General features: G+C 35.0%; 1 protein-coding gene and 1 pseudogene across 2 annotated transcripts; one reads left to right on the top strand and one right to left on the bottom strand.

Annotated features, from left to right (window-relative positions):
- The first annotated feature begins 11,945 nt into the window (after window positions 1-11,945).
- Window positions 11,946-16,120, top strand: LOC143622731 (filament-like plant protein 7; annotated as a pseudogene). Its single transcript, XR_013151769.1, has 6 exons — window positions 11,946-12,175; window positions 12,774-12,876; window positions 12,969-13,098; window positions 13,615-15,294; window positions 15,385-15,421; window positions 15,494-16,120. The product of XR_013151769.1 is annotated as a filament-like plant protein 7 (transcript).
- A 625-nt stretch (window positions 16,121-16,745) lies between these two features.
- Window positions 16,746-19,841, bottom strand: LOC143622687 (1-acyl-sn-glycerol-3-phosphate acyltransferase BAT2, chloroplastic-like). Its single transcript, XM_077093757.1, has 7 exons — window positions 19,751-19,841; window positions 19,388-19,431; window positions 18,509-18,572; window positions 18,189-18,386; window positions 17,285-17,691; window positions 17,096-17,197; window positions 16,746-17,024 (listed from the first exon to the last, which is right to left on the bottom strand). Exons 2-7 carry the CDS (start codon window positions 19,415-19,417, stop codon window positions 16,809-16,811), a joined length of 1,017 nt encoding a protein of 338 aa, XP_076949872.1. The 5' UTR covers window positions 19,418-19,431; window positions 19,751-19,841; the 3' UTR covers window positions 16,746-16,808.
- Window positions 19,842-24,694: the final 4,853 nt, after the last annotated feature.

The raw sequence follows: 24,694 nt of genomic DNA, 5'->3' as shown, positions 1-24,694 counted from the left end.
CAGTTTCTCTCTCTGCCACACGTCACAATATTATTGGCTGGAGCCCCCACTCGCGCCCCCGTTAGAGCCTCCACACCCCTCAGCCTTAGTAAAATGGGGTGCAATTGCGTCATGTGGTGCGTCATCAACCTCCAAATAAAATGGAGTGGCCATATTCCAACAATAAAATATAATATTCTTATTATTAAAAGAAATAGTAACAAGTGGAATTATTAGTTTTTATCAACAATAAAATAATATTTCGTAGGGACTAGAAGCAGATGGATTCTTGCAACTAAATTATTTTAATATATTTTCCCTCGTACCCAATCTTTTTATCTGATTAATTATTTTTCAAATTGGTTTTCTATAACCGCAAAAGTTTGGTCCTTTTGTTTTCTACCCAAAGATTTTTAATTTCTTTCATTAGTATTATTGTAAGTTGTGTATCACGCCTTTTTAACACACTAGTGGTTATATATATAATCCGGTGCATATATATTGTGTTTTAAATCGATAACTCACACCCCTACTAATTAATGTTGATGTTATAAAAGGCATTTAGCTCAATGAACTATGAAGTAGAATTAGGAATAGCTAAATCTATGTGTTACTTGTTCCCAAGAAAAAAACATTAATCTTTCCGGAATCTACATATTGGTTTGTCATGGATCCAAACTCTCAACCACATGAGGAGGAACACCAATATGTAACACCTTGATACGAATAAGCTAGAAGCCTTTTGGGGTATATTTAGTTATATTGTTTATATTTATAATAACTTTTATAGCATAATTAGAAGATTATTATGTTATAAAAAATAATATATTTGTATAAATAATAGACTTTTACAAACTTGCAGGTTCAAGTTCAGTTAAACTCGATATAAAATTCTAATACTCGAGATCGTTTTCTAAATGAGCTCTAAATGTTTAGGTTCATGGTAAACCTAATTTTACTCACCTAGTAGTCATTTTCTTAAATTAAAAGCTCATGGGGTCGTACCAGTTAATTTTGCTGTTTTTGTTTTACATATTAAATTACACTATTTGAAACCAAAATTACTCACATAAAAAGAGACTTCATATTAGAGGTGCACAAAAAACCTAAATCCGGAATCAAGCCCGAAAAAAAAAACCTGGAACCATTCCCGGGTTTTTAATACCTGAACCTGTACCGACCCTACCCGTAGGGTACGGATAGGGTGTGCATTTTAGTACCAAAACCCGTACCCGAACAGGACCCGATTTGTAACCGGTAATACCCGAAAACTCGAACTGGTTCCATACCCTGAACCAGGTTTTTCCAATACCCGAAACCGGGTTTTTCATACACCCTATCTATACCCGAAAAATAACTGCAAAATACCCGAAAAATACCCCTAAAAAGTGTAACCCCAATACAAATTTCAATCTATACGAAAAAAACTTGAAAATATAGTTTTTTCAATACCCGAAAATAGGGTATTTAAATATCCAGTTTTAGAATACCCGGTTCTATACCCAACCCGAACCTGATACATAGGGTATGGCTTTTAGAGGCAATAACCGGACCCGAACCCGACCCGGGTATTACTAATACCTGATTTTTCAATACCCGATCATACCCGTACCCGGTTCCGTACCTGAATCCGGGTTTTTTTAATACCCGATTTGTGCACCTCTACTCCATATAACAAAAATTTGCCAATTGTAATGTGAAAATGTTAATAAAAACATAGAAGATAAAGGAAAAAGTTGGTAACCCAAATTTTGATTCAGCCCATCCTGTTTTATGGGCCTGCAGAGCAAGTGAGCAAGTGCATTTTAGTATCATTGTTTGGCAGATTTTGAATCCAAATTTAAACACTTCAACAATTTTAGTTTCTGACGGTACACTTGCACTTATACACTGAAAAGGTTTTTCTCTAGATGATAACTTATATATTTTTTTAATATGTTAATTGCTGAATTTATTTATTTGGTTTCGTTCCGGTATTGGTACAATCGAATTCGCATTAACTTGTCGTCTTAACGTTTGGGTTTTACCGTCCCTCTCAACGTTGTTTTAAATATGTTAAATCTTTTATATCATGCTATATGAGTGCCGCTACTATTTTGGGTGTTTACTAATGTATTTTTTTTGGGTTAGTGCCAGTTCCGTAACAAACCTAACCGATATCAACCAAATTCGTGCCGCTTTGATTATAAGTTTTACGTATGCTGATAATGTTTTGGGCGTTTACAGAATTATGTTTTGGATTTATTGTTGGTGTCGCAAAAAAGTTAACCGAAACCGGCCGAGTTCAAGCAACTGCGCCGCCGCAACGCGACAGCGCAGCTAGTTATATTTAATGAATAATGATCAAATGACCGTTGCCAACGCTCATGTCTTGCCTCCTAGCCTCGAGCTCCACAACCTGAAAACAATATTCAATTGCACTACTCGGAAGGGAGGGGGGGTTGCTACCCTACTTGTTGAACTCGTGGAGGTCCGCGTACAATGACCCGCTTACCCTAAGGACTAGGTGACTACAAACCTCAGCCATGGTCCTTTGTTACTACACCAACAGACCGGAAACTGGCCCTCTTGCAGATCAGGATAGATCCTTGTTCATGCACTAACAGACCTAATGCAAGTATGCAACCCTCTATTTATGATATGGGTCTAAATTTATTAAGAAGTCAATGTTACGTTATTATTTATAATATAATAATGTAATTTTAATTGTTATAAACATGTCCATTTTAAGTTAATAGATTAATCAATACCCAACCCAACTTAATTTGTTTCGTGCTGATTTTATGTCACACTCACTTCTTTTATATCAAAATTTAGTTTCATGTTCAGTAATTAGTATGTATCGACACAATTCATGCTTAATTCAAGTCTTGTTAGGAATTGACTTATATTCGTGTTCAATCATTTAACTTAAAACGAATATGAACACTGACACGGAACACTTAATCGGACATGTATTTGTGTTCATGTTCGTTCGTTTAAAAAATAAATATGTTCATGTTTGTTCATTTAAAATATAAACGAACAGTTCACCAACATAAGTGAACATAATAGAACAAGGATATACGAATACATATGAACGAACGTAAATACACACAAACAAACAGATATAAAACATTAAGTAAATGATCCATCCAAAGTTTCATAAAAAGATGAATATAAATGGACGTTTACGAATATAAATGAACGAATGAAACATTCATGTTCGTTCATTTAAATAAATGAACACAAAATTTTTATTCATGTTTGTTCATTTATTAAATGAATCAACATAAACGAATTTCCAGTCCAACAATTCATAAAGAATCCACTGAATGTTCGATTCGTTAGATGTATGTAGAACAATTCATATATGTAAAAATAATTAATTAAAATGGATGGAAAAGACACTAATACAACTATGCAAGCAACTATGAAAAGAAAGCCAAACTTATCTCTAGTGGGACCGAATTAAGATAATTTAAACCTAAAGGAAGGGCTGATAATATCTGCCGATCAAATTAATCATAATCACGAGTATTTAAAACAGGGTATACTAATTAAAGATATATTCGAAGTATAAATGCTTACATGAATAATTCCTTTCTTACTTCTACCTGTTTCATTTCGTTATTCGTTTGGGAATGGCTAATTTTTTCATTTTATAGAATTTAAATATATCATATTCTATTTCACACCTTAATTATCTTATCATCCTATATATTTTTATAATGCTAAATAGTATACACCAATAGGGCAACCCCTCACTCGTCCTATGTGACAGCCACATGACCACTCACCCTTCACCGGCCTCACGCAAACACCGCCACCCCACCCCGTTTTTTGGTCACGCCTGACTTGAGCCCACTGAGGGTGGTCACTCGCGTCAGTAGCCATCTTCCTTTGTTTTTTGACCGTTGCAATGATATAATTTTTTTTTCGAAAAAAAAATATATAGGATGAGTATCATTACAGAACTGTTAAATTATTTAAGAAATTGAAGAAACCATTGAAACCTAACGTTTTTTATAAAAAATTTTGTATGTTAGTATTATCTGAGTGTAGTTTCATCATTTTGTATATAAATATTTACAATTACAATTTTAAAAATTAGTTTTTATACATTTCTATGTTTTGTTTTACACCTATGTAAATTTGGTAATACATAAATTTTACACATATGTAAACTTGTGATGAATATATGTAATCAAAATTTTTTATATAGAATATGATAAAACTACTCTTAAATAATGTTAGCATATAAAAAAAATTAAAAAATTGTTTGATTGTTTAGAGTTCCTAAGAGTTCTTAACTTTTTTAGAGTTCTTAAATTATACCAACCCTATATATATATATATATATATATATATATATATATATATATAGGATCTCTTAAATTATTTAAGAACTTGAAGGAACCTTTGAAAATTAACGTTTTTTACAAAAAAATTTTGTATGTTAGTTTTATTTGAGTGTAGTTTTATCATTTTCTATATCTATAATTACGATTACAATTTTGAAAAATAGTTTTTACACATATCTAAACTTTTTTCTGCATATATGTAAATTTGTTATTACATACATTTTACACATATGTAAATTTGTGATTTATATATGTAATAACAAATTTATAAATAAAATATGGTAAAACTAGTCTTAAACAATGTTAATATATGAATAAAATTAAAAAATGTTTGTTTCTTATGAGTTCCGAGAAGTTCTTAACTTTTTTGAAGTTCTCAAATGATACTAACCCTATATATATATATATATATATATATATATATATATTAATTACATTAACTTATTTCAACCCATTTCAACATATTTTTACCATTCTACGCTTCTATATTTCAACCAAGTTCAAACACATTTTAACCCAAAATGGATCCCAACTTTACCCCGGAGGTAACACAAGGTGCGGCTTAGGTTTTGGCGAATGGATCAAGTATAATGAATACCTCCAACAACAAGCCAATTCAAGTCAAGGCCTTCATACCGATGACGATGTTCAAGAGGTGGTGCTGGAAACCCAACCTGAACCCGCGAAAAAAAAGATATTAGCGAGGCCCTAAAGAAACCCAACCCGAAACTGTTGCACCCCCGGGTCAACAGAAGTTTAACATGTGGAACACCACCGAAGAAGTCGCTTTGGCAAGAGCTTGGGTTAGCGAAAGCGAGAATTCGTCATAGGGTATTCTTTACAATTTTATAATTTTTTTAAAGATCTCAAACATGTTTCCGTTTTACATTTTATTTATATGTTATTATGTAATGCTCAAGCGGGACCGAGTTTTTGGAAGGCCGTCGCGCTCAAATATCATAAAATTTTACAAGTCCCGACATATCGGAGACAAGGTTCCATAAACGGAAAATGGAGGGAGATGAATAAAAGGGTGGTATGGTTTAACAATCTCTACAACAACGCCAAGGATAATCCAACGAGTGGTAGTAATGACGTCGATATTTATAAGTTGGCAAACGGTCGATATGTTGCCAAACATAAGCATGTCTTTCCATACCCACAAGTTTGGGAAATTGTTGATGTAACATCCCCAAAATTTTGACTCAAAATTGACAACTTAGTAAAGTTGAGAGATCAAAAATATTCTCAAAATAAGTAATGGAAAAATTAAATAAAGAAATAAAAACATTTCATGTTAAGAAAATAAGGAAATAAAAACATTTTATAAAGAAGTCCATCTCATATTAAGGAAATGGGAAAAAAAATAAATTCCACATGGAAAGATGGAAAAGGTGAAAACATTCTACATGGGTATAAATAAGAAAGATAAAACTCACCTCACATGAAAAGTAAGAAAGATTTGAAAACTCTTTATAAGAAGAAAAGTTTCTATAGTAATATTTTTTTATACATATGGTGCACTCAGTGGTCCTAGCAAAGAGTGCAAAGCACCCTACGCGCACGGGCACGGGCACGGGCTCGGGCGAAGGACGCAATGTGGCGTTTTAATGGCGTACTTTGCACTTCGCACGCTCACATCGCCGCCTTATTGTTTTTGGAAAGTGGAAGCAAGACCAAGACATGACAAGTTATTAAAGTAAAGGGACCAAAAATGAAATTCTGATATATTAACTCATTGCGATACGCGACGGGCATAGCCAAGGAACCATCACGTTATGCGATGACTATCTCACCAAATCTCAGAAAGGGCGGTGTCGCGATACGCGACCGCCCTAAACCTTAATCCATCGCGATACGCAATGACCATGTTGAGTAACCGTTGATGCGTGTCCACCACGTGGCAGGCCACGTGTCAACACGTGGCACTCTCTGAATATAATATGTCATCGTGGTACGAGATGACCCTTTTGAGAAGGTCATCGCGATACTCGATGGGATGCAAAATCAGCCTAGATAAAGGGGGGTTACGGCACATTCCCCTTCACACCAAATCTTTCTCTCTAAAATATTTTCTCTCTCTACCTCACATTTCGTGCCCTCGACCCGATAAATATATCCTCGTAAACGTGCCCAAAATCAACTCGACTCAAAGTGGGTGCTGACAAGTCCCGACGATCGGCACACCTCGTTTTGCGTGTCGAGCATCGTTTTGCATGCCGAACATCGTAGTGCATGCCAAGCCCCGAAGTTCTGACGGTATAGACTTTAGTACGCAACAATGAATATAAGTGCTGCTCGTACAAGTTTAGGCATATAAACTTTGTATACCCGCATAAGGTAAGGGTTCTGCTTAAGTTATTATTTTATTATTATAACAAGGCTTAGACCCTAGTCGGGGGTATATGCTAGACCTTGATCAAACTAAAAGGTAATAGTTAAAATAATATTTCTTTATGATTAAGAAATACAAATTATATATACAAAGGTTATAGCTAAAATAGTGTTTCTTCACAATTAAGAAACGTAAAAAGTTTACATACAAAGGGTATAGACAAAATAGGTGTTTCTTCATGAGTAAGAAACATACGAATTTGTAAATCAAGGGTATATACCAATGACATTTCTTTATGAAAAAAGAAACTTAACACATGATTGGGACATAAATGAAAAGACTTCAGATTTAAATATTTTATTCAAACAAATGATAAATCAAAGTTTAAAGCTATCAAAACCAAACTAAAGGTATGTAGCCAAATCAAGAGACGATCCGGATAATTTAATAAACCTATTTTATTATAGGTTAATCATCATTCATTCACAAAGGTTTCAAATGAGATCACCACTTCATTCAGAACAGACAATCACAGGTGAACGTTAAACCTTTTTACAATCAGCCATTAAGATAAACGGGTTGTTTGTCTTAATAAAGTCAGCCAAATATTTATGAGATTACGTGATCTATAACATACAAAGATTTAAGGGATTATGTGGTCCCTATTAAAATACAAGATATAAAATAAAAGCAACTCAGACCGAGTACACATGTGTCTGGATTCAAACATAATTTATCTAGTATATCAATCAAGGCTACGCAGCCACAGACTAGTAGTCATAATAAAGTTCTCCAATGGGTGTCAGTTCCCGGAGAACCGTAATTGTGTGTGTATGATAGTGGTACAAATCCAGGAAATAAGAGACGTTTCCAATGAGCTTGTACAAAAAACTATATTGTCAGTCAAATAAAGATTTATTAAGTATTTTAAGAGTCAACGATTCACCAGCATATCGCTAACGTATTCCACCCCCCCCCCCCCCACATTTCAGGGAAACAGATTAGCAGGTAGCAAAAAATTATAGTCATTCATAGAGTTGATTGCTCGCAAGGTAGAGATGACTTAGTTTTTAAATTATTAATGTATTAGAAACAATATTTAATGAGGTTTATATATCAAACACTCGAGTAATTATTATCCAAAAATCTTTCCAAATAAATTAATTATTTTATTATAAATAAAGGTTTCGAAATAAATTATTATTTTATTATAAACAAAGTCTTTCGCAAAAATAACCCGCAACCCTGATATATTTACAAAACAGGTACCTACTAATAGTCACACGCCTAGGCCCTTAGTCTGGGTGTGACAGTTCGACTTTGTGAAAAGTGGCATTCGGTGCCGAAGGAGGTTGAGTCGGTGAAGCGGACAAAAATTTTCGAAAGTAGAGACTAAAGCGCGGGTGATTTGGTTGCCCGTTGTAACCAAGATCTTAATATGGATTTTAGAGATGACGATCCGGCTGAATTGGAGCGCAGGGCCGGCCATGAGGGGAGGCAGGGTAGTCGACGACCATAGGCCCGACACCCCGTTAGGTCCGGAATTTTTTATTTTTATTTTTAAATATATATTTTTATGAAAAAAATACGTATAATCAATGTTTCAACACAATTACATGACCACTAGCTTGGTCTAGTAGCAAAGATGTATGACATCTAACAAAAGGTTGTGGGTTCTAGTCGTATTTGTGAAATTTTTAAGTTTATTTTTATACAAAAGTTTTTTACCCAATAAAATGTTTCTTTCACTTATGGCCAAAAAAAATTTCGCCTTTCGCCCAAAAAATTTCTGTCTTCTCGGAGCCGGCCTTGCTGGAGCGTCCGATTGGGAGGGATAAGGCAAAGGGAAAACGAGCGGGATCGTCTTCAACCAACGACCTGAAGTTGAATTTTATAAAGGATGAGTTTACAAGTTTTAATGAGTTGCAAATTGAAAAGATGAAAATGAGGCAAAAAAATAAGCGAAGAGACGGCTAAGATAGAACAGGAAAAACTTCATTTAATGGAGGCTGAGCGGAAAGACGAGGCCGACTTTCAACATTTTAACGCGAGATCTTAGCCATCTTCAAGGACAAGAGCTCGAGTGGCGTTGACATTAAAAAGTAAATTTGGCCAAAAATATAATTTAACTTTCTATTTTTTAGTTTTAGTATTAGTTTTTTATGTTTACTTTTTTTCTAGTTTTTTAGTTTATGGTTTTTATTTTTTTAATTAATGTAACCGTTTCCACCTTTTTAGTTTATGCATTTTAATTTATTTTATTAGTTATTATAATTTCAAATATATATTTTAAAGTTAAAAATTGTATTAAATAAAATAGAAATATAGGAAATGGTGAGCATGCCCTCCACTGTAAGGAATTGCCGGGATTCAAGTATCGTCATGACTGGGTTAGAGATGTCTTATGGGATGTGCTTAGGCGTGCCGGGATCTCAGCCAAGAAAGAGGCTCCTGTTAACTTTCTGTCTGATCCGCGAGAGGGAAGATCTACCTTGCGTCCTGCGGACGTTCTTGTGTTTGGCTGGGCAGGGGGTAAGCATGCGTGTGTTGATCTCACTGGGGTGTCCCCGTTGGTGGGGCTGAGAGACAGTGGCTTCGTACCGGGACAGGCGGTTTTGAGAGCGGAATCTAGGAAGGTTGCTAAGCATGAGGCAGCGTGTTTGGAGAATCAGCACGTGTTCATTCCCTTTGCCTTCGACACATTTGGATCCCTAGCTCCCGAGGCGGTTCGCTTCTTGGAGCGAGTGCAGAAGGTGGTCCACAGTGACTCGCAGAGCCCGAGGAACCAAGGATTTATATTTAGTAGGATAGGCTTTGCGATTCAAATAGGGATAGCGGCGCAGTTTGTTGCTCGCTTACCCATTATCCAGATGTAGCTCGCTTTGTGTTATATAAAATATTAAAACAAAAATTTAATTAAAAAAAAAAGGAAATGGTGAATGATGAAGAATGATGTTTAACCCTGGGTTGAAGGGTGATAATGAATGATGGAAGAAAGCTGACGTGACGCTGACGTAACGAATGAGGGGAATGGTGTTGAGAAGTGTATACCACCTAGCCTAATATACAATAAGTATTGCATTTGGTGTAAGTTATTAAAAATGATTGTAATTATTGTATTTTGTATAAAACAACAACAAATGTAAATACTTGTTACGAACCATTATTGATCATAGGCTCTATAAATAACAAATGTATAACTTGATCAAGGAACCAACAACCGCCTCAAGCCCTCGTGACTCGCAACTTAACAAAATATGTAAATACTTCAATGCCTCATGCATATTCGAACCAGATACTAGGAAGCCAATCACCCTCAGTGATGCTCGACTTCCTAAAACGAGAATAAAATCCGTTTCCTATTTCTTTGAATCAGTCAATTCTCCCAACACTAAAATCGTTTGATGTTTGAAACTTGCAACGAATTGATTCTAATATTGCCACTCGATTTGTCAGTTCTTTTCTAGTTAAACCATATCAAACGCCACTGAAGTTCTTGTTTGACGAATGAATACAATGATCTTGATCTTGTTTTGAGCCTTAGCTCTGATTGCGATTGTAGGACCCAAGAAACAATTGTAAAAAACAGTCAAACATATATTCAAGAACGAAACAAGGACTGAGAATAAGAACAAGGGATTAACCCTAAACACGGATTTGTTTAATCGAAACAAAGACACTCCCTTTCTGTTTACATTGGCATCCCTATTCATAACAATATGAATAATGGTTATTTAATTACCCAACGGTTATATAACCACTTGGTGACTATATAACTATCTGGTGGTTATTTGACCAATCAACTAATTAACTAACCAATTAACTAAATTGGTTAATGGTGACTGCCAGTTAATTGGTTAATGGTGACCACCATAACTATGTAACACTATTACATATTACACACAGACCATTTGATTGTAAACTTACATTCAAACTTGATCAAATAATAAGGCCGGCTTGGATAACAAAGGGGCTAAAAGAGGCTTAGCATATTTGTCCCCAGCTTTGTAAAAAAAAAAAACGCTAAAATTCAACATTTACAAAAAGAATTTATATTTTAAAGTGTAAACTTACATTCAAACTTGATCAAATAATAAGGCTGGCTTGGATAACAAAGGGGCTAAAAGAGGCTTAGGATATTTGTCCCCAACTTTGTAAAAAAAACACTAAAATTCAACATTTACAAAAAGAATTTATATTTTAAAGATACAAGATCATCTTCAACGCAGATGGGACGAAGAGCTTGACTTCTCTCGCGTTGGCTACCTAGGCTTCTTCCCTCTACCCCCCCCCCCCCCCCCCCCCTCTCATACAAACCTTGCCCCGCCCCACCCTTACGCATAGGCTCTCCCCACACACAGTTTTCTCTTGCCGTCTCCATCCGACGGGCCTCTCCACCCCAACACACGTGTTTCAGTGTCGTACCATTGGAATTTTCTACAGCTATGAGGCATACATCAGGTGTGTGTGTGAGAGAGAGAGAGCAACGTCACATAGACAGTACACACATAAGAAAGGTATCTCTCTCACATTCATTTAAGAAAGGAATTATAGTTTTTAAATAAAATATACTACAAAACCATATAACAAAAGTGGGTGTCATCATCTAATCGGCTAAAGAAAAGAAATAAACTAGACCAATGATCGTTACAACACTCACAAAGAGGGTGTTCACGCCCCCACTCACCAACAACGTAACACCCTCTACGGTCTACACTCACACTCATTATATTCCACATAGCCTAATAAGCTTCAAATAAACAAGTCAAGCTAGAATTTATTTAGTGTGTGAAAATGAAATGTACGTTTTCCATTTAATAACATTGGAAAAAGAAAAACCAACTTTCATAAATTGTCTCATTTCATTTATTATTATTATTATTATTATTATTATTATATCCGTACGTGTAAGCCTTCATTTTCTTGAAATCAGGTGTGACCTTTTCTCTCCATTTCTGCCATCTTCTCACTTCTCTCTGCAACCTTTTTTCTCCTTCCAACTTCACTAAATTATTTAATAATTTCTACTTCACTTATTTCTTCTTTTCTTCTTCATATTTTATTTAACTTTCACTTTCATTTAGTTTCAAGATTCATCCAACATAATGTTTTCCTTTTCTTTCCATGTATGTACTCCTTACTATATTTATTATTATTAAGTTTTTCCTTTTTTTTTTTTACTGTTATTACACTTTTCTGTTAGTTTCAGTAGTTAATCAACGGCTTCAATCTATCTTCTTTGGAACTGATTTCAGTTGCTATTTATTTATGCACTTAAACTGTTTCTCTCTCTTTTACATAGACCAGAACTGTTTGTTTCTAGTGTTTTGTCGTTTCTGTTTGATTATTATTATCACTTTGATTTGTTTTGTTTGTAGTCATGTTTGTTTTAAGAATATCTTACTGAAGATTTGAACATAAGCTCAAAACTAATTTCTGATTTATTATGGCTTGTGCAGTGGAATCAAAGCTTATTCTGCTAGTTGCTTGAAGCTTTCAGAGATGCATGCACAGTAAGGTACCAGATTTATGATCTCTCAAAAGACTAGAATCATCTTTATTATTATAGATCCACTTGCATTGAAGTTTTCAACTAAGAATGGAAATCCCCAAATTTTTGTTAGGTGTGTGCACGGTTCAGTTTGGTTCGGTTATTAGCCTCAATCGAATTAACCAATCAGTTTTCGGTTAATCGGTTTGGTTTATTCGGTTTCGGTTCGGTTAATAACCAAAATCAAGCTTGGGTAAAATTTTTACTTAATAATTCATGAAATTGAATGTATAAATCATGAATTGTATATATATATATATAGATAAAATGGAGGTATAAAAACTAAAAATATGAATGGTTTTGTTCAGTTTGTTTCGGTTAACTTAGGGTACAAAAAAGGACCAATAACCTCTTTCAAGTTAATTCGATTATTGGTTAATCTCGGTTTGGTTATTGCTCACTCCTAGTGTTTGTTGATAAAAGCATGAATTGAAATGATTTTTTTGAATAAGTTTTTTCTTAGATTAGATTATTATCTTGACAATAAGTTCATTTTATGTCTTTTTCTTGAGTGGGGCATATTGTCTATAATTTAAGTTATCCATCATGCATTTTTGACTTTAAGGTTTTGTTAAGTGATGGAAAACAAAGCATGGATTTGGAAGAAAAAATCCACTGAAAAAACAATGATTGCAGCTGATAAAGTGAACAGAGGGAATGAAGATGAGGTAGACATATCATCATTTTCTTTGACTTTTTGTGTTTCAAGGTCAAACTTGACTTTTGAGTTCACAATTGAGGTGGTTTTTCTGTATTGCAGGCTGATAAAGTGGAACTGGAAAGAGATTTGGAAATTTTAGATGAAAAGCTTATGGCTGCAGTAGCTGAGATTAATGCTAAAGATGAAATAGCAAAGAAGCAGACAAACATTGCTAAAGAAGCCATTCAAGGTTATTTGTAGGGCTATGCATGGGTCGGTTTTGGCCCAAAACCAAAACTATAACCATAACCAAGATGTCAGTTTCGGTTAATTGGTTCTGAAAACTGTGAATTTGGACCTAGCTAAAACTAACTCAAAACAATATAATATCGGGCATTATTTGAGCCTGAAAGCATGGGCTTGAAAGTTTTTGACAATGGAATGAATTGTTATTAGAAATTTGTATATATTAGTATATTATATATCACTAGAAAATACATATAATCTATAATATTTTTAAAAAAATACATTTAATCGGTTTGGTTCAGTTTTGGTGGTTATGGAAACCTTGTTAATCATTAAACCGACCCCCGCCGGTTTTTGGTACAGTTTGGTACTTCGGTTATATTGGTTTGGTTTCATTCGTTAATTTGGTTATGGGTTGGTTAGTTCGGTTTTCTGCACACCCCTGGTTATTTGTAATATTTTTAAATTAGATTTTACATTTGCATTAATTAAATAATATAATAATATATCCACCATACAGAATGGGAAAAATCTGAAATAGAAGTTTTAGCACTGAAGCAAGAATTAGGGAAAGCTACACAACAGTGTAGCGCTGACTCAGCATTGGACTAGTGTATGCAGCAGCTGCGTTTTGTTCGTGAAGAACAGGAAAAACGGATTCATGATGCTGTGATGAAAACATCCAAAGAATACGAAAAAAGAATAATAGCTTTAGAAGAAAAACTAGCAGAATCCAATAAGAAAGTTTCAAAACTAAGTTTGGAGTACACTCAACTAAGTAGCACTCTTTCAGTAAAAGAAAAGATTATTGATGAACAACACTTGGTGAGGGCTCAGTTGGATTATGATCTTCGAGCTGCCGTGAGTCAACTCGAGTCAACACAAAGAGAAAACGCTTCTTTAGGTTATGAAATCCAAGTGTTAGAAAAGGAGCTCGAGATCAGAAACGAAGAACGGGAGTTTAACCGCAGAACGTCTGACATGGCACACAAACAGTATATAGAAAGTGTCAAGAAAATTGCAAAACTGGAAACAGAAGCCCAAAGGTTACGCCTGCTTGTTCAGAAACGTCTTCCTGGCCCTGCTGACATGGCAAAGATGAAGAATGTAGCTGAAGTTAATAGAAGAAGGTCAAACCCTTTTCCAATGGAGTCAACCGACTATAGTAAAAAGATCAGCTTCTTGACCGAGCAGTTAATTTCATTTGAAGAAGAGAACAAGCTTCTTAAAGAATTCCTTCACCAGAAAACAATCGAGTTGTCAAAAAGTCAAACATCTGACATGGGCAGTGATGAAAAAGTCAGTATGGCGGGATCTTGGGCACCGTCATACAATACAGTTGGAGCTTCAGATATAGGTTTGATGGATGACTTTGTTGAGATGGAGAAATTGGCTCTGGTCTCTGTTGACAAACCATTTGCAGATGATATCAAAGTCGTTTTAGCAGAAAAAGGTAACTGCAATAGTGACGTGGCAATCGACAAGAAAGATGCAAATGGCTACAATTATGATGAAATCAACAAATCAATACAGAAACTTGTTGAGCTTATTGAAGGGATAAGATTATCTGAGAAGAATGACGATTTATCGGAAACACCAACAGGGTACACTGTTCATGTGTTTCAGTGGAAAACATCTGAACTGAGGGCAATTTTGGAAGAATTTCTTCAGATCTGTAATAAGTTGGTCAATGGGAAGGTTGGTTGACTTCTTCGCTGACATGGATAGTCAACCATTGTTTTTCACTTCAAGATGTGAGTAGCATGAAGAATGAAATCAAGAAGCAGTTTGAGTGGGATGAAACTCGAAGCGAGAGTGAGGTGGAAGGTGGGATCCACTTGTCGGAAGCGGATAAGTTGACTTTTTCAAAAGACCAGGTACCAGGTTGGCCTATGGCTGCTTCTGGGAATATAAGAAATAAGATTTTCCACTTGGAACCAAATGCGAGGGAAGAAGTTAGAAAACTGAAAGATGACATGGCAAATCTTGAATCAGTTAATAGAGAATTGGAAGGTAAACTCCAATCCGAGAGTGCCAAGTGTGCGTCCTTAATTACTCAACTTCAAGAATTAAAGAGCGTTCCAAACGAACAAAAGGAAACCATTGAAGACCAAACAGACGTAGATATGAAGGCGAAAGATATTAAAAAACACCCCAATGAAGCTCATCAAGAAACTAAATCTTTGGAAGAGCAAAAAAGGTATTATCTTTATCTATAATTTATTAAATATATAAAGTTATAAACAAATATTGTAACTTGTGTAAGTACTTAAATAGTGTATTATTTCAGTGTGACAGAAAATGACAATGAGACAACCCTTTCAAGTGTAAGTCTTTTTACCGAATCATTGTATTCAAGTTTTATGCTTATCATGACATCTAATGACTTGATTAAGCAGGCACAAGAACTAACAGCAGCGTCACATAAGTTAGCTGAATGTCAAGAAACCATTGTTAACCTTGGGAAACAGTTAAAGGCAATGGCTTCTCTACCCATAGACACGTCTTTATCCGACACTTGTGAAATTACCACATCGCCCTCATCCAACAAAAACAACCAGCGTGTCTCGCTACTTGACAAAATGATTACCGAGGACCCCACAGGAGCACCACGGTCTCAGAAACCGAAAGGGATTTCTCGTACTGTCACGTCACCGGCAATATTGGATGGAAATTCAAAACCTGTGGTTATTATGTCCCCGCCGATGTTTGTAAGTGTAAAGGGAGTGAAAGATGAAAAGGATGAAGAAGCTTTGTTGAACTTTTTGTCAGTTGTACCAAACAAGAAGAATAACAGTGGTGGTGGGATTCTGAAAAGATTGTTTTGGAGAAAGAAGAAAGGTAGTAAAAAGTGAAGGGTGTGGTTGTGAGCTTTTGGTTGTTTAATGTAATGTGGAAATAATGTTATGGTTTGAGGCTGGGTTTGGGTTTGAGGATTGTTTTGTTTGGTTAATGTAAATATAATGATGACAGCCAAAACCAATGGGGTTTGCTTTTTGAATCATGTGAACTTCCACCCATTATCTCATCTTCTTGGATTATAACATTCATATTATAACTTATTATAATAGCCGGGCTCAAGCTTGTAAATTTATCCATGAACCAAGCTTGTCTCGAACTCAATGTAGTTTACACCAATATGCTTACATTTTCATGCAGTTGTGTTTAATACCAGACAACCACTAACTATAGATACACCATATGATGTCATCATAGAAGAAAAATGGTCATACGGGTTGTATGACCTTGTTAGTGATGTCCGTTGTCACATAAGTCATTTTTGTGTTGGTCGTATAACCAATTTTCATCTTTCATACCACCTGTATGACCATATGGGCTGTGGTGTGTGCATCCCCTTGCACAATCTTAACAATAAATGCACTAAAATCTGAAAATATGACCCACAAAATAAATGAAAAGACTAACGACAAAAACATTTAACATCACCCTCTCATTCTATCATCTCAACTAAAATGTATGCTGTCATTTTTTTTTGTTTTTATCAGAATAATTTTAAAAGGTCTTACCTTGTCCATAACTTAACAGTGCACCATACTTATAAGCAGAATACTAGTACACTGCCTAGTGATCTACTATAGTTTAACTTAAAATGCTCACAGGTAAACAAAACATTAACCAAAAAACTAAACGTTATGCAAACAAATTAATAGATGACAAGTAAAACTAACAAAATTTCTTCCATATACAGTACAGTCAACCATGGCGATCGAGTTCATCCGCAATTACATTTCTAACATTGGTGCATAATATATCAGTATTATCTCCTACAACGGGCTGGTGAATGACAATTTTAACAGTTCCCGCGTTTAGTGTACCTTCCATCCCTGCAGGCATAATATTACCTGTCCCCACAAGAGTGAGTGGAACGACAGGAACTCCAGTTTTTGCAGCAATACTAAATGCACCTTTCTACAAAAAACCAAAAACATGTTTATTTAATTTCTCCATATTTAAAAGCTGTGATAAAAAATCAAACTCACCTTGAAGGTGCCTAAACTTCCATCCCTACTTCGCGTACCCTCTGGAAAAAAGACAACAGACCCACCAACTTTTACAAGTTCCATGCATCGTTTTAGAGTTTGCTACATTTAACAAACTAGTTAAAAATACTTCATAAGTTTGAAAAATACAGCAAAATTGGATATATTAGATAATCATAATCTAGATACCAGTTGGCTCTTTCGGTCCATACGTTTCAGAGGAATAGTGCCTAACAAGAACATGGCCCACCCGACAACGGGGTAGAGGAAAATTGCAGTCTTGCTGACAAATTTGAAGTTTCTGCCTAACGTTAAAAGGGTATATATGTCCAAAAGGCTTTGGTGGTTAGACACATACACAGCTGGAGAATCTTTTGGAGGTAGATTCTCATAACCCTGAATCTTTAATCTAAAAAATGGAGCGATTGTCATAGATGCCCAAATTTTAGCAATAAAGTTATGAATATTCCTTTGGTATCGATCCCGTAAGAGCACAAACGGATGGCCCACCACCATGGCCACAAACAGAAATATGGCAACGAAGGATGTAACCGTGTAGAAACAAATTCCTCTGATTTTTGAGACCAACTGGATTTCTACAGTTTTAAAATATAGATAATAATCATTAATAAGAGAAATAAATGGCAAGTTTGTAGCCCTGCTTGCGGTGCGCACATATGATGTATATATGTGTGAACCCTCGGGTGGGCAAAAGTGAAATTGCACTAATTTTGACGTTATTTTACTAATCTCGTGAAAATAACGTTAAAAGTGACGGACGGTTAATCAGGCATCATGTAGTGGCGTTGATAGCTGAAAGATAAGGGTACATGCACCGATCAGCCGGTGTCCCGATGATTGAGTGCTATGTGCCTTATGTCCAAGGCTTGATGCAAAACTACTATCGAGCCGGGGGTCTCACCGGAAGCAGCCTCTCTATCCCTATGGGGTAGAGGTAAGGCTGCCTACATCTTACCCTCCTCAGACCCTACCATAGCTTTGCTATTGGTGGGATATACTGAGTACGATGATGATGATGATGATGATGATGAAATGGCAAGTTTGAAAATTTAGAAGTTGGGATGAGTAGAACCTGATAATCGATAGGATGTTTCAGGTGACCCGGTACCGGCAATTTCAGATCTAACGATTACAGATCTTGATTTTTTATTTTGTTTAGGTAATTTATAACTTGCAGACATGTTGGCTAGCCTTTCTCGTGTGTGAAGAAAGCATTGAGATTTGTAGGGGATTATGGCTTTACTAAAGAATACACGGTTCTGAATACCATCTGCACAAAACATCAACCAAGTTAGATGATTTCAGTTAACCCCCATTGGTGCTTATAATAACTGTAAATTGCTGTATAACTTCAAGAAAACAGGTGTTGATGAATAAAATAAGACCACTTACTATGTTCTAAATGCGTCTTAGTTGGATCTTTATATGTAGAGCAATAAAGTCCATTAAAAGCAGACTGCAACCAGAATGAAAATGTTGGTATAAAATTATAACACACAAATATATATGTATGAAAAGTTAAAATAACAGATTCCACAACATTGTATTTGTACAAATACTGCATAAATGAATAATTGATCAGTAATTATAAATTCACACACAGAAATGTGTGTAGGAGCACCCAGTGACACATTCCTGCTAAAATGAAGCACTAAGATATGAACTATTTGCCAAAAGATCAAACCTTTTTTTACACAAAATCATTCAAGAACTCTTTAACTGCAAAAAAGGACTTATCTAAACGGTCCTTTTTAGTTCTTTTTATCCATATAATAATCCTAGGTGTCACAACCATCCCATGACCACTAAAAACAACACCGTCACCAATATCATATTATTGATGAATACATAGGCCTGTAACTAGAAAGGTTGTGTCCAAAGGAACACCATTCACACACTATTCAGACAATACTGATGTGTCATACGAGCCAACAGGAGAAAAATGACCATATGGGTTGCATGATAGGCGAAAAATGGTCATATGGAACGTATAAGATGCGAGTCATACGCCTGTATGATGTGTTTGACTAACAAAGAAATGACTAGTGTGATTACTATACATGATGTATGACCATTTTTCACTCTTATCATACGGCCCTTATAATGAGACAGACTCTGGTGTGCAGACTTTATTTGACAGAATACAACCCATTCAACCATTAAACAGCCCATAAACGTGACACGCACACTGGTGTACACTTCCAGGGTTGGCGTTTCTATAGCAGCCCCCAATTGAAAACTAAAAAAATTGTAGAAGTAGTTTGAAGTTACCAGCTGAAAATAGGATGATGAGAAAACCATTGCTTCCTTCCAACCTGTTCAATTGATCAAATATAACATCATTGAACCGATAACGAAAACACAAAACCATTCATGATTGTTTCCACCACAAAAAACAATATATGTAACAATAATCATACAACCTTGATAACAAATGCAATGCAGCCTGTAACTGGACAACTTATTATGCAAAAAAACTAACTGGTAAATGGTAATATAAGTATGCTGAACACCTATGAATGAAACTTAGGGTTTTAAATTTCACAATCAACAATAAAACCTGAACAGTAAAGAACGATATATATATTAAAGAGGATTTTAATTTAAAGAAATTAGATTGTGGAAAGATATTACTTGATTAATCTACGCCGGAGCCGAATTGTCGCAATTGGCCGGCGGGACGGCTGACGTAAGCTTTGGCGGGGGTCACGTGCGGATATGTTTGGATGAAGAAAAGAATAATGACACGAGTGAAAAACGATCAAGATAATAAATCGTAAACACCTCGTTGCTAAAAGCCTAAAACTAAAATAAATAGCTAGCCCCGTTTCACTAAAAAAATATGAAAAACGTATTTATCATCTTGTCATTGCAATGTAGGTAGCCGAGTTTTCATTAACACCAACTATTAAAGTGTGTAATGGTTTAACCAGAGTTTTGTTTTTTAGTTATTTAAAACTATTGGTAAGTGATGACCGGGTATATTTACGTATTATATCATATTAACTGGTTCAGTTTAGTTTAAATATTATGTGCGCATTGGCATTTCAAACATGTTTATGTGTTTCAGGTCTTTAGACGATACGGATGCTTATTGATGCTATTCACGAGCTTGAAATGATGATTTAGAAGAGCGGAAGTGGCTGGCACGCATCCCAATGCAGAAAATAAGAAAATGCCAAGATACCCCTATCACGAAAGCCCTTCGCGCTACACGAAGAATCTGGAAAGAAGGCCCGACTATTTTGTCACTCGCGCTACGCGAAAGAGTCTTAAAACGGCAAAAATTAGCTTAAATCTTATAAAAGTATTTTTCAGCCTCCATTCAAGATATTTTTCATGCCAACTGTCGTAGAAGAACCCTAAGGCGATTTTGCATCATCCCAGAGCCTCTTGTTCGTCCAATCAGTCCATGGTTTCATCCTTTCATCGGATAAGCGAGTTAATCGATATGCAGATGCTAGGCTAAAAACCTTTGTGATCACTTTAGGCTAGGGTTTTGTGTAAATTGATTATGATTGGATTTTATGTGTTTCATTGATTAAGAGCTTGATTGAATATATCATTTTATCTTGCTTTGCTTTCGTAATTGATTGTTTAAACAATTTGTGTTTTGATTATCATACCTTAAATTAACTATTCGGTCGTGTTCATCGGCATTAAGGACTAGGTTCTTATAGCCATGGTTCAATAACCGTTAGTCATTGCATAATAATTGGTTTTCATAATAAAAAATCAGTAATTAGGTAGATCGTGTTCAGTTGTGTCAACAATTCGGATAGGGTTTCATTTGTCATCACAACCAAGCTACTAGGTCTAGTAATTACTGCGCAATCAACTTAACAGAATCCGTGACTAGTTTATTATCACATTACTTGAACCTGAAGTGAATCACTCTTTTCTCATAATTGTTTATATACCATTAGGTAATCGTGTCATATTCAAAACATCTTTCGAAACTATTTGACATCGTCAATCCGCCTAGTTACTTAGTTTTGAGTCATGAGTCAAAGTAGCACTTTTCACTGATCCCTTGTGGAGATGTTCTTACTTACCCGTACTAGTTATAAGTATTAAGTCATATAAATACTTGTTCTTTTATTAGAGCATGACATTTACATCAGTAAGTTGAAAGGCTTTGATCCGGTTAATATATCGACTCAACACACACAAAAGTCTTATGCCTGTTATTTGCCCAAAAAACGTCCTTGTGGGCAATATTCCACGTCCAATTCGGGTGATATGGCATGGGCCCAATTACAAATGCTCTTATATTTTTTTGTCATCCAAATTCATTACAAAATCAAGTTCCTTGAGTGATCCCAAGCTCATTTAGATTCAAAACTTTTTGTCAAATTTTAGTTCCAAATTCAAATTCCTTAAAAAAATTAACCAAACAAACGAACCATTAGGTTTAGAGTTTCAATTTCAGATTATTAAAATTTTGTTTAGACGTGAGGATCTTATGGATAACTGGATTAGGTGGTGAATGAAGCGACAACACACGACATGATTTTCCAACTGCAAAAGGTTTTTAACTACACACATCAACGATTTTTTTGGTGAAGAAGTCTTATGGTGCAAGTAACTACCCTCTTAGACCAAGAGCTCTCATTCATGTCTAACAATGATCTTTTAGATTGCTCATGTTGTTAGGTCCATCTTATGTTTCACTCCATAATCAATTGTACCATGTTAAAAAACGAGCACTTGGTATAATGTCTCAAATTTTAGAGTTTTAAGAAATAAGTAAACGTTCGGATTTCTTGTGGTTCATGAAAGTTACTGGCCATTGGAGAAGGGATGGTGACCAAAGACAATGACGGTGGTGGTGACTTCATGTTTTCAAGTGGAGTGAATGTGTAATTCATATTTCTTTTATTTTTCTTTTTTTGTACCGAATCATAGTTTACAGTTTTATATTTTGAAAGTGACAAAATTCTTGTAAACCTAATAAAGTTTCACATTCTATAGAAAATTATTTGGTTTATAAATGTTATCTAACCAGTGATAATTTTAATAAAATATAAGTTGGACATCTACATGATAACTCACATAAAATCTTATAATTTTCATTTTCAAATAAAGTAATTTAAATATATATAATAACTAAATCAAATAAACAGTTTTACACCCAGCCGTAAAACACTAGTATTAATACTAGTTAAAATTACCTATTAACTGTGAGGTTGTTTTTGACTTATAAAAGGATCCTATTCATCAATGGTCCTATTTTTTACACCCCATTCATTATGTTTACAGATTTCAAAGTTCTTGGTATGAGACTATGTATAGTGGAGGGGCTGTAAAAGGGGGCGTTTTGTGTCATGTGACACCCAGTCAGTAAATTGTGGGTTTTTGTTTTAGGGGTGTAACGGTGTTGTAGCCTAATATATATACATGTATATATATATAAATATATATATATACATATATAATAATAATCAAATTGAAACTCGACAGTTCATGTATCACCATGAATTTTCGAAGTTTCAATTTTAAATCTTATTAATAAATGTATATTTAAAGAAAATAATCAATTTGAAACTCGACAATTCATGTATCACCATGACTTTTCGAAGTTTCAATATTAAACTATAATAATAATTAGTAAAACTGAGTTGAAATTCGACTATTCTCGTATTACAACACAAAAAAATCAAAATACGTAATCAAATCGAACCAAAAGCTAGGTATTCGTGAATCACCACGACTTGACAGTCTTTCAGTTAAAACACATTGTAAAACATTGGAATCACACGTCGCATGAACCACCATGACTTGTGTGACATCCTTAGGGGTGTAACCATATTCCTATACATAAAGAGGACATGATCACGTTTGAAATCTTAAAGTTGTTTCATATGATGTTGAAGGTGGTATGCTTTGGCTTAATAGGTCTCACGCCCTTTCCAAACTCTCTAGGGAAGCAACCGGGCCCCGCGTCTGGTTGGGATTTATGCGCATTGCTTATCCTTAGGTTTCAACGACCTCGGTGTCAAGAGTTCGGAAAACACGCACGTCCCTCTTACAGTTTACTACATACCCGCCACGTAGAACCATCTTTAAGAAGAAAAAATGTCGGAAAACCAAAAGGAAAGCGATTATTGAAAAAATGTTTGAAAATATTTGCTTTAGGCATGAGCCTTGGACTACTGTGTGATGTTTGTGTGCATGAGCCAAAGTATAACAACATTTGTGTACATGAGGCATAAACAAATCAATAATAACCAAATAATATGCATCGAACAATCAAATAGGGCACACATAATTTCTAATCATGCAACCCTAAATAAATAAAAATAAGCTATAACCAACTAGGACACTACGTCTAATGTCATATCTTATAGTCACGACTTTGATACCAATCTGTAACACCCCGGCTAAAGCGAAAACGCCTGAGTGTGACGTACAGATTGCTCAAAACACATGTGACACTATTAAGTGACAATATTATCATTAATTAATTTAAACATCAAGTACACAAGTTTGTAACAAGAAATAAAAGAAAAATACAAAAAAATACAAGAACAATTAACAATTTGTCCATTTATCAATATAACCTAAGTTTTAGTGTCTTCTTCTTGTCTCAACTTCGAATAAATGTATCTGTAGCATATATATAAAATAATGTCAACTAAATGAATAGTTAGTGAGTTCACACAAGTTTTTTATAAGTACATAAAAATCATACAATTCAATGAACAAGTGTAAATGAGCAAGTAAAGTCCTTTCCAGTTGGGATTGTGCACCAACGTACTCAGATAAGTGCAAGTAAGGTGCTTTCTAGTTGAGATTGTGCATCAACGTACTCGGATAATGAGGCCTTTTTTCACTCATAACAACAAATGTCTTGAGCTCAAGGGGGGGGGGTATGATCATACTTAATGAGGAAACCACGTAATCTTTGAGCAAGTAAACAAGTAAACACACAAGTCCATGTAACGAATTGTAGTTTATAAATAATGAATAAACAAAATTGCAATTTGAATAGGATATATATGCTACCCCTAAAAGTAGGATATATATGTCAACTAAATGAATAGTTAGTGAGTTCACACAAGTTTTTTATAAGTACATAAAAATCATACAATTCCATGAACAAGTGTAAATGAGCAAGTAAAGTCATTTCCAGTTGGGATTGTGCACTAACGTACTCAGATAAGCGCAAGTAAGGTACTTTCTAGTTGAGATTGTGCATCAACGTACTCGGATAATGAGGCCTTTTTTCACTCATAACAAAAAATGTCTTGAGCTCAAGGGGGGGGTATGATCATACTTAATGAGGAAACCACGTAATCTTTGAGCAAGTAAACAAGTAAACACACAAGTCCATGTAACGAATTGTAGTTTATAAATAATGAATAAACAAAATTGCAATTTGAATAGGATATATATGCTACCCCTAAAAGTAGGATATATATGTCAACTAAATGAATAGTTAGTGAGTTCACACAAGTTTTTTATAAGTACATAAAAATCATACAATTCCATGAACAAGTGTAAATGAGCAAGTAAAGTCCTTTCCAGTTGGGATTGTGCACTAACGTACTCAGATAAGCGCAAGTAAGGTACTTT

This window comes from Bidens hawaiensis, unplaced genomic scaffold (assembly GCF_021521415.1).
Source record: "Bidens hawaiensis isolate Kalapana, Puna unplaced genomic scaffold, B.hawaiensis_p1.1 tig00003241_1, whole genome shotgun sequence".
In the NCBI taxonomy this organism is placed as follows: domain Eukaryota; kingdom Viridiplantae; phylum Streptophyta; class Magnoliopsida; order Asterales; family Asteraceae; genus Bidens; species Bidens hawaiensis.
Note: the sequence above shows the minus strand (reverse complement) of the source record. Positions and strands in the feature narration are given on the sequence as shown.

Coding starts and splice junctions, on each gene's coding strand:
- LOC143622687 (XM_077093757.1), bottom strand. CDS start 19,417: ATGGTTTTCTCATCATCCTATTTTCAGCTG. Junction 18,387..18,508: donor TAAGACGCATTTAGAACATA/GTAAGTGGTCTT, acceptor TGTTTTGTGCAG/ATGGTATTCAGAACCGTGTA. Junction 17,025..17,095: donor GAAGTTTAGGCACCTTCAAG/GTGAGTTTGATT, acceptor GGTTTTTTGTAG/AAAGGTGCATTTAGTATTGC.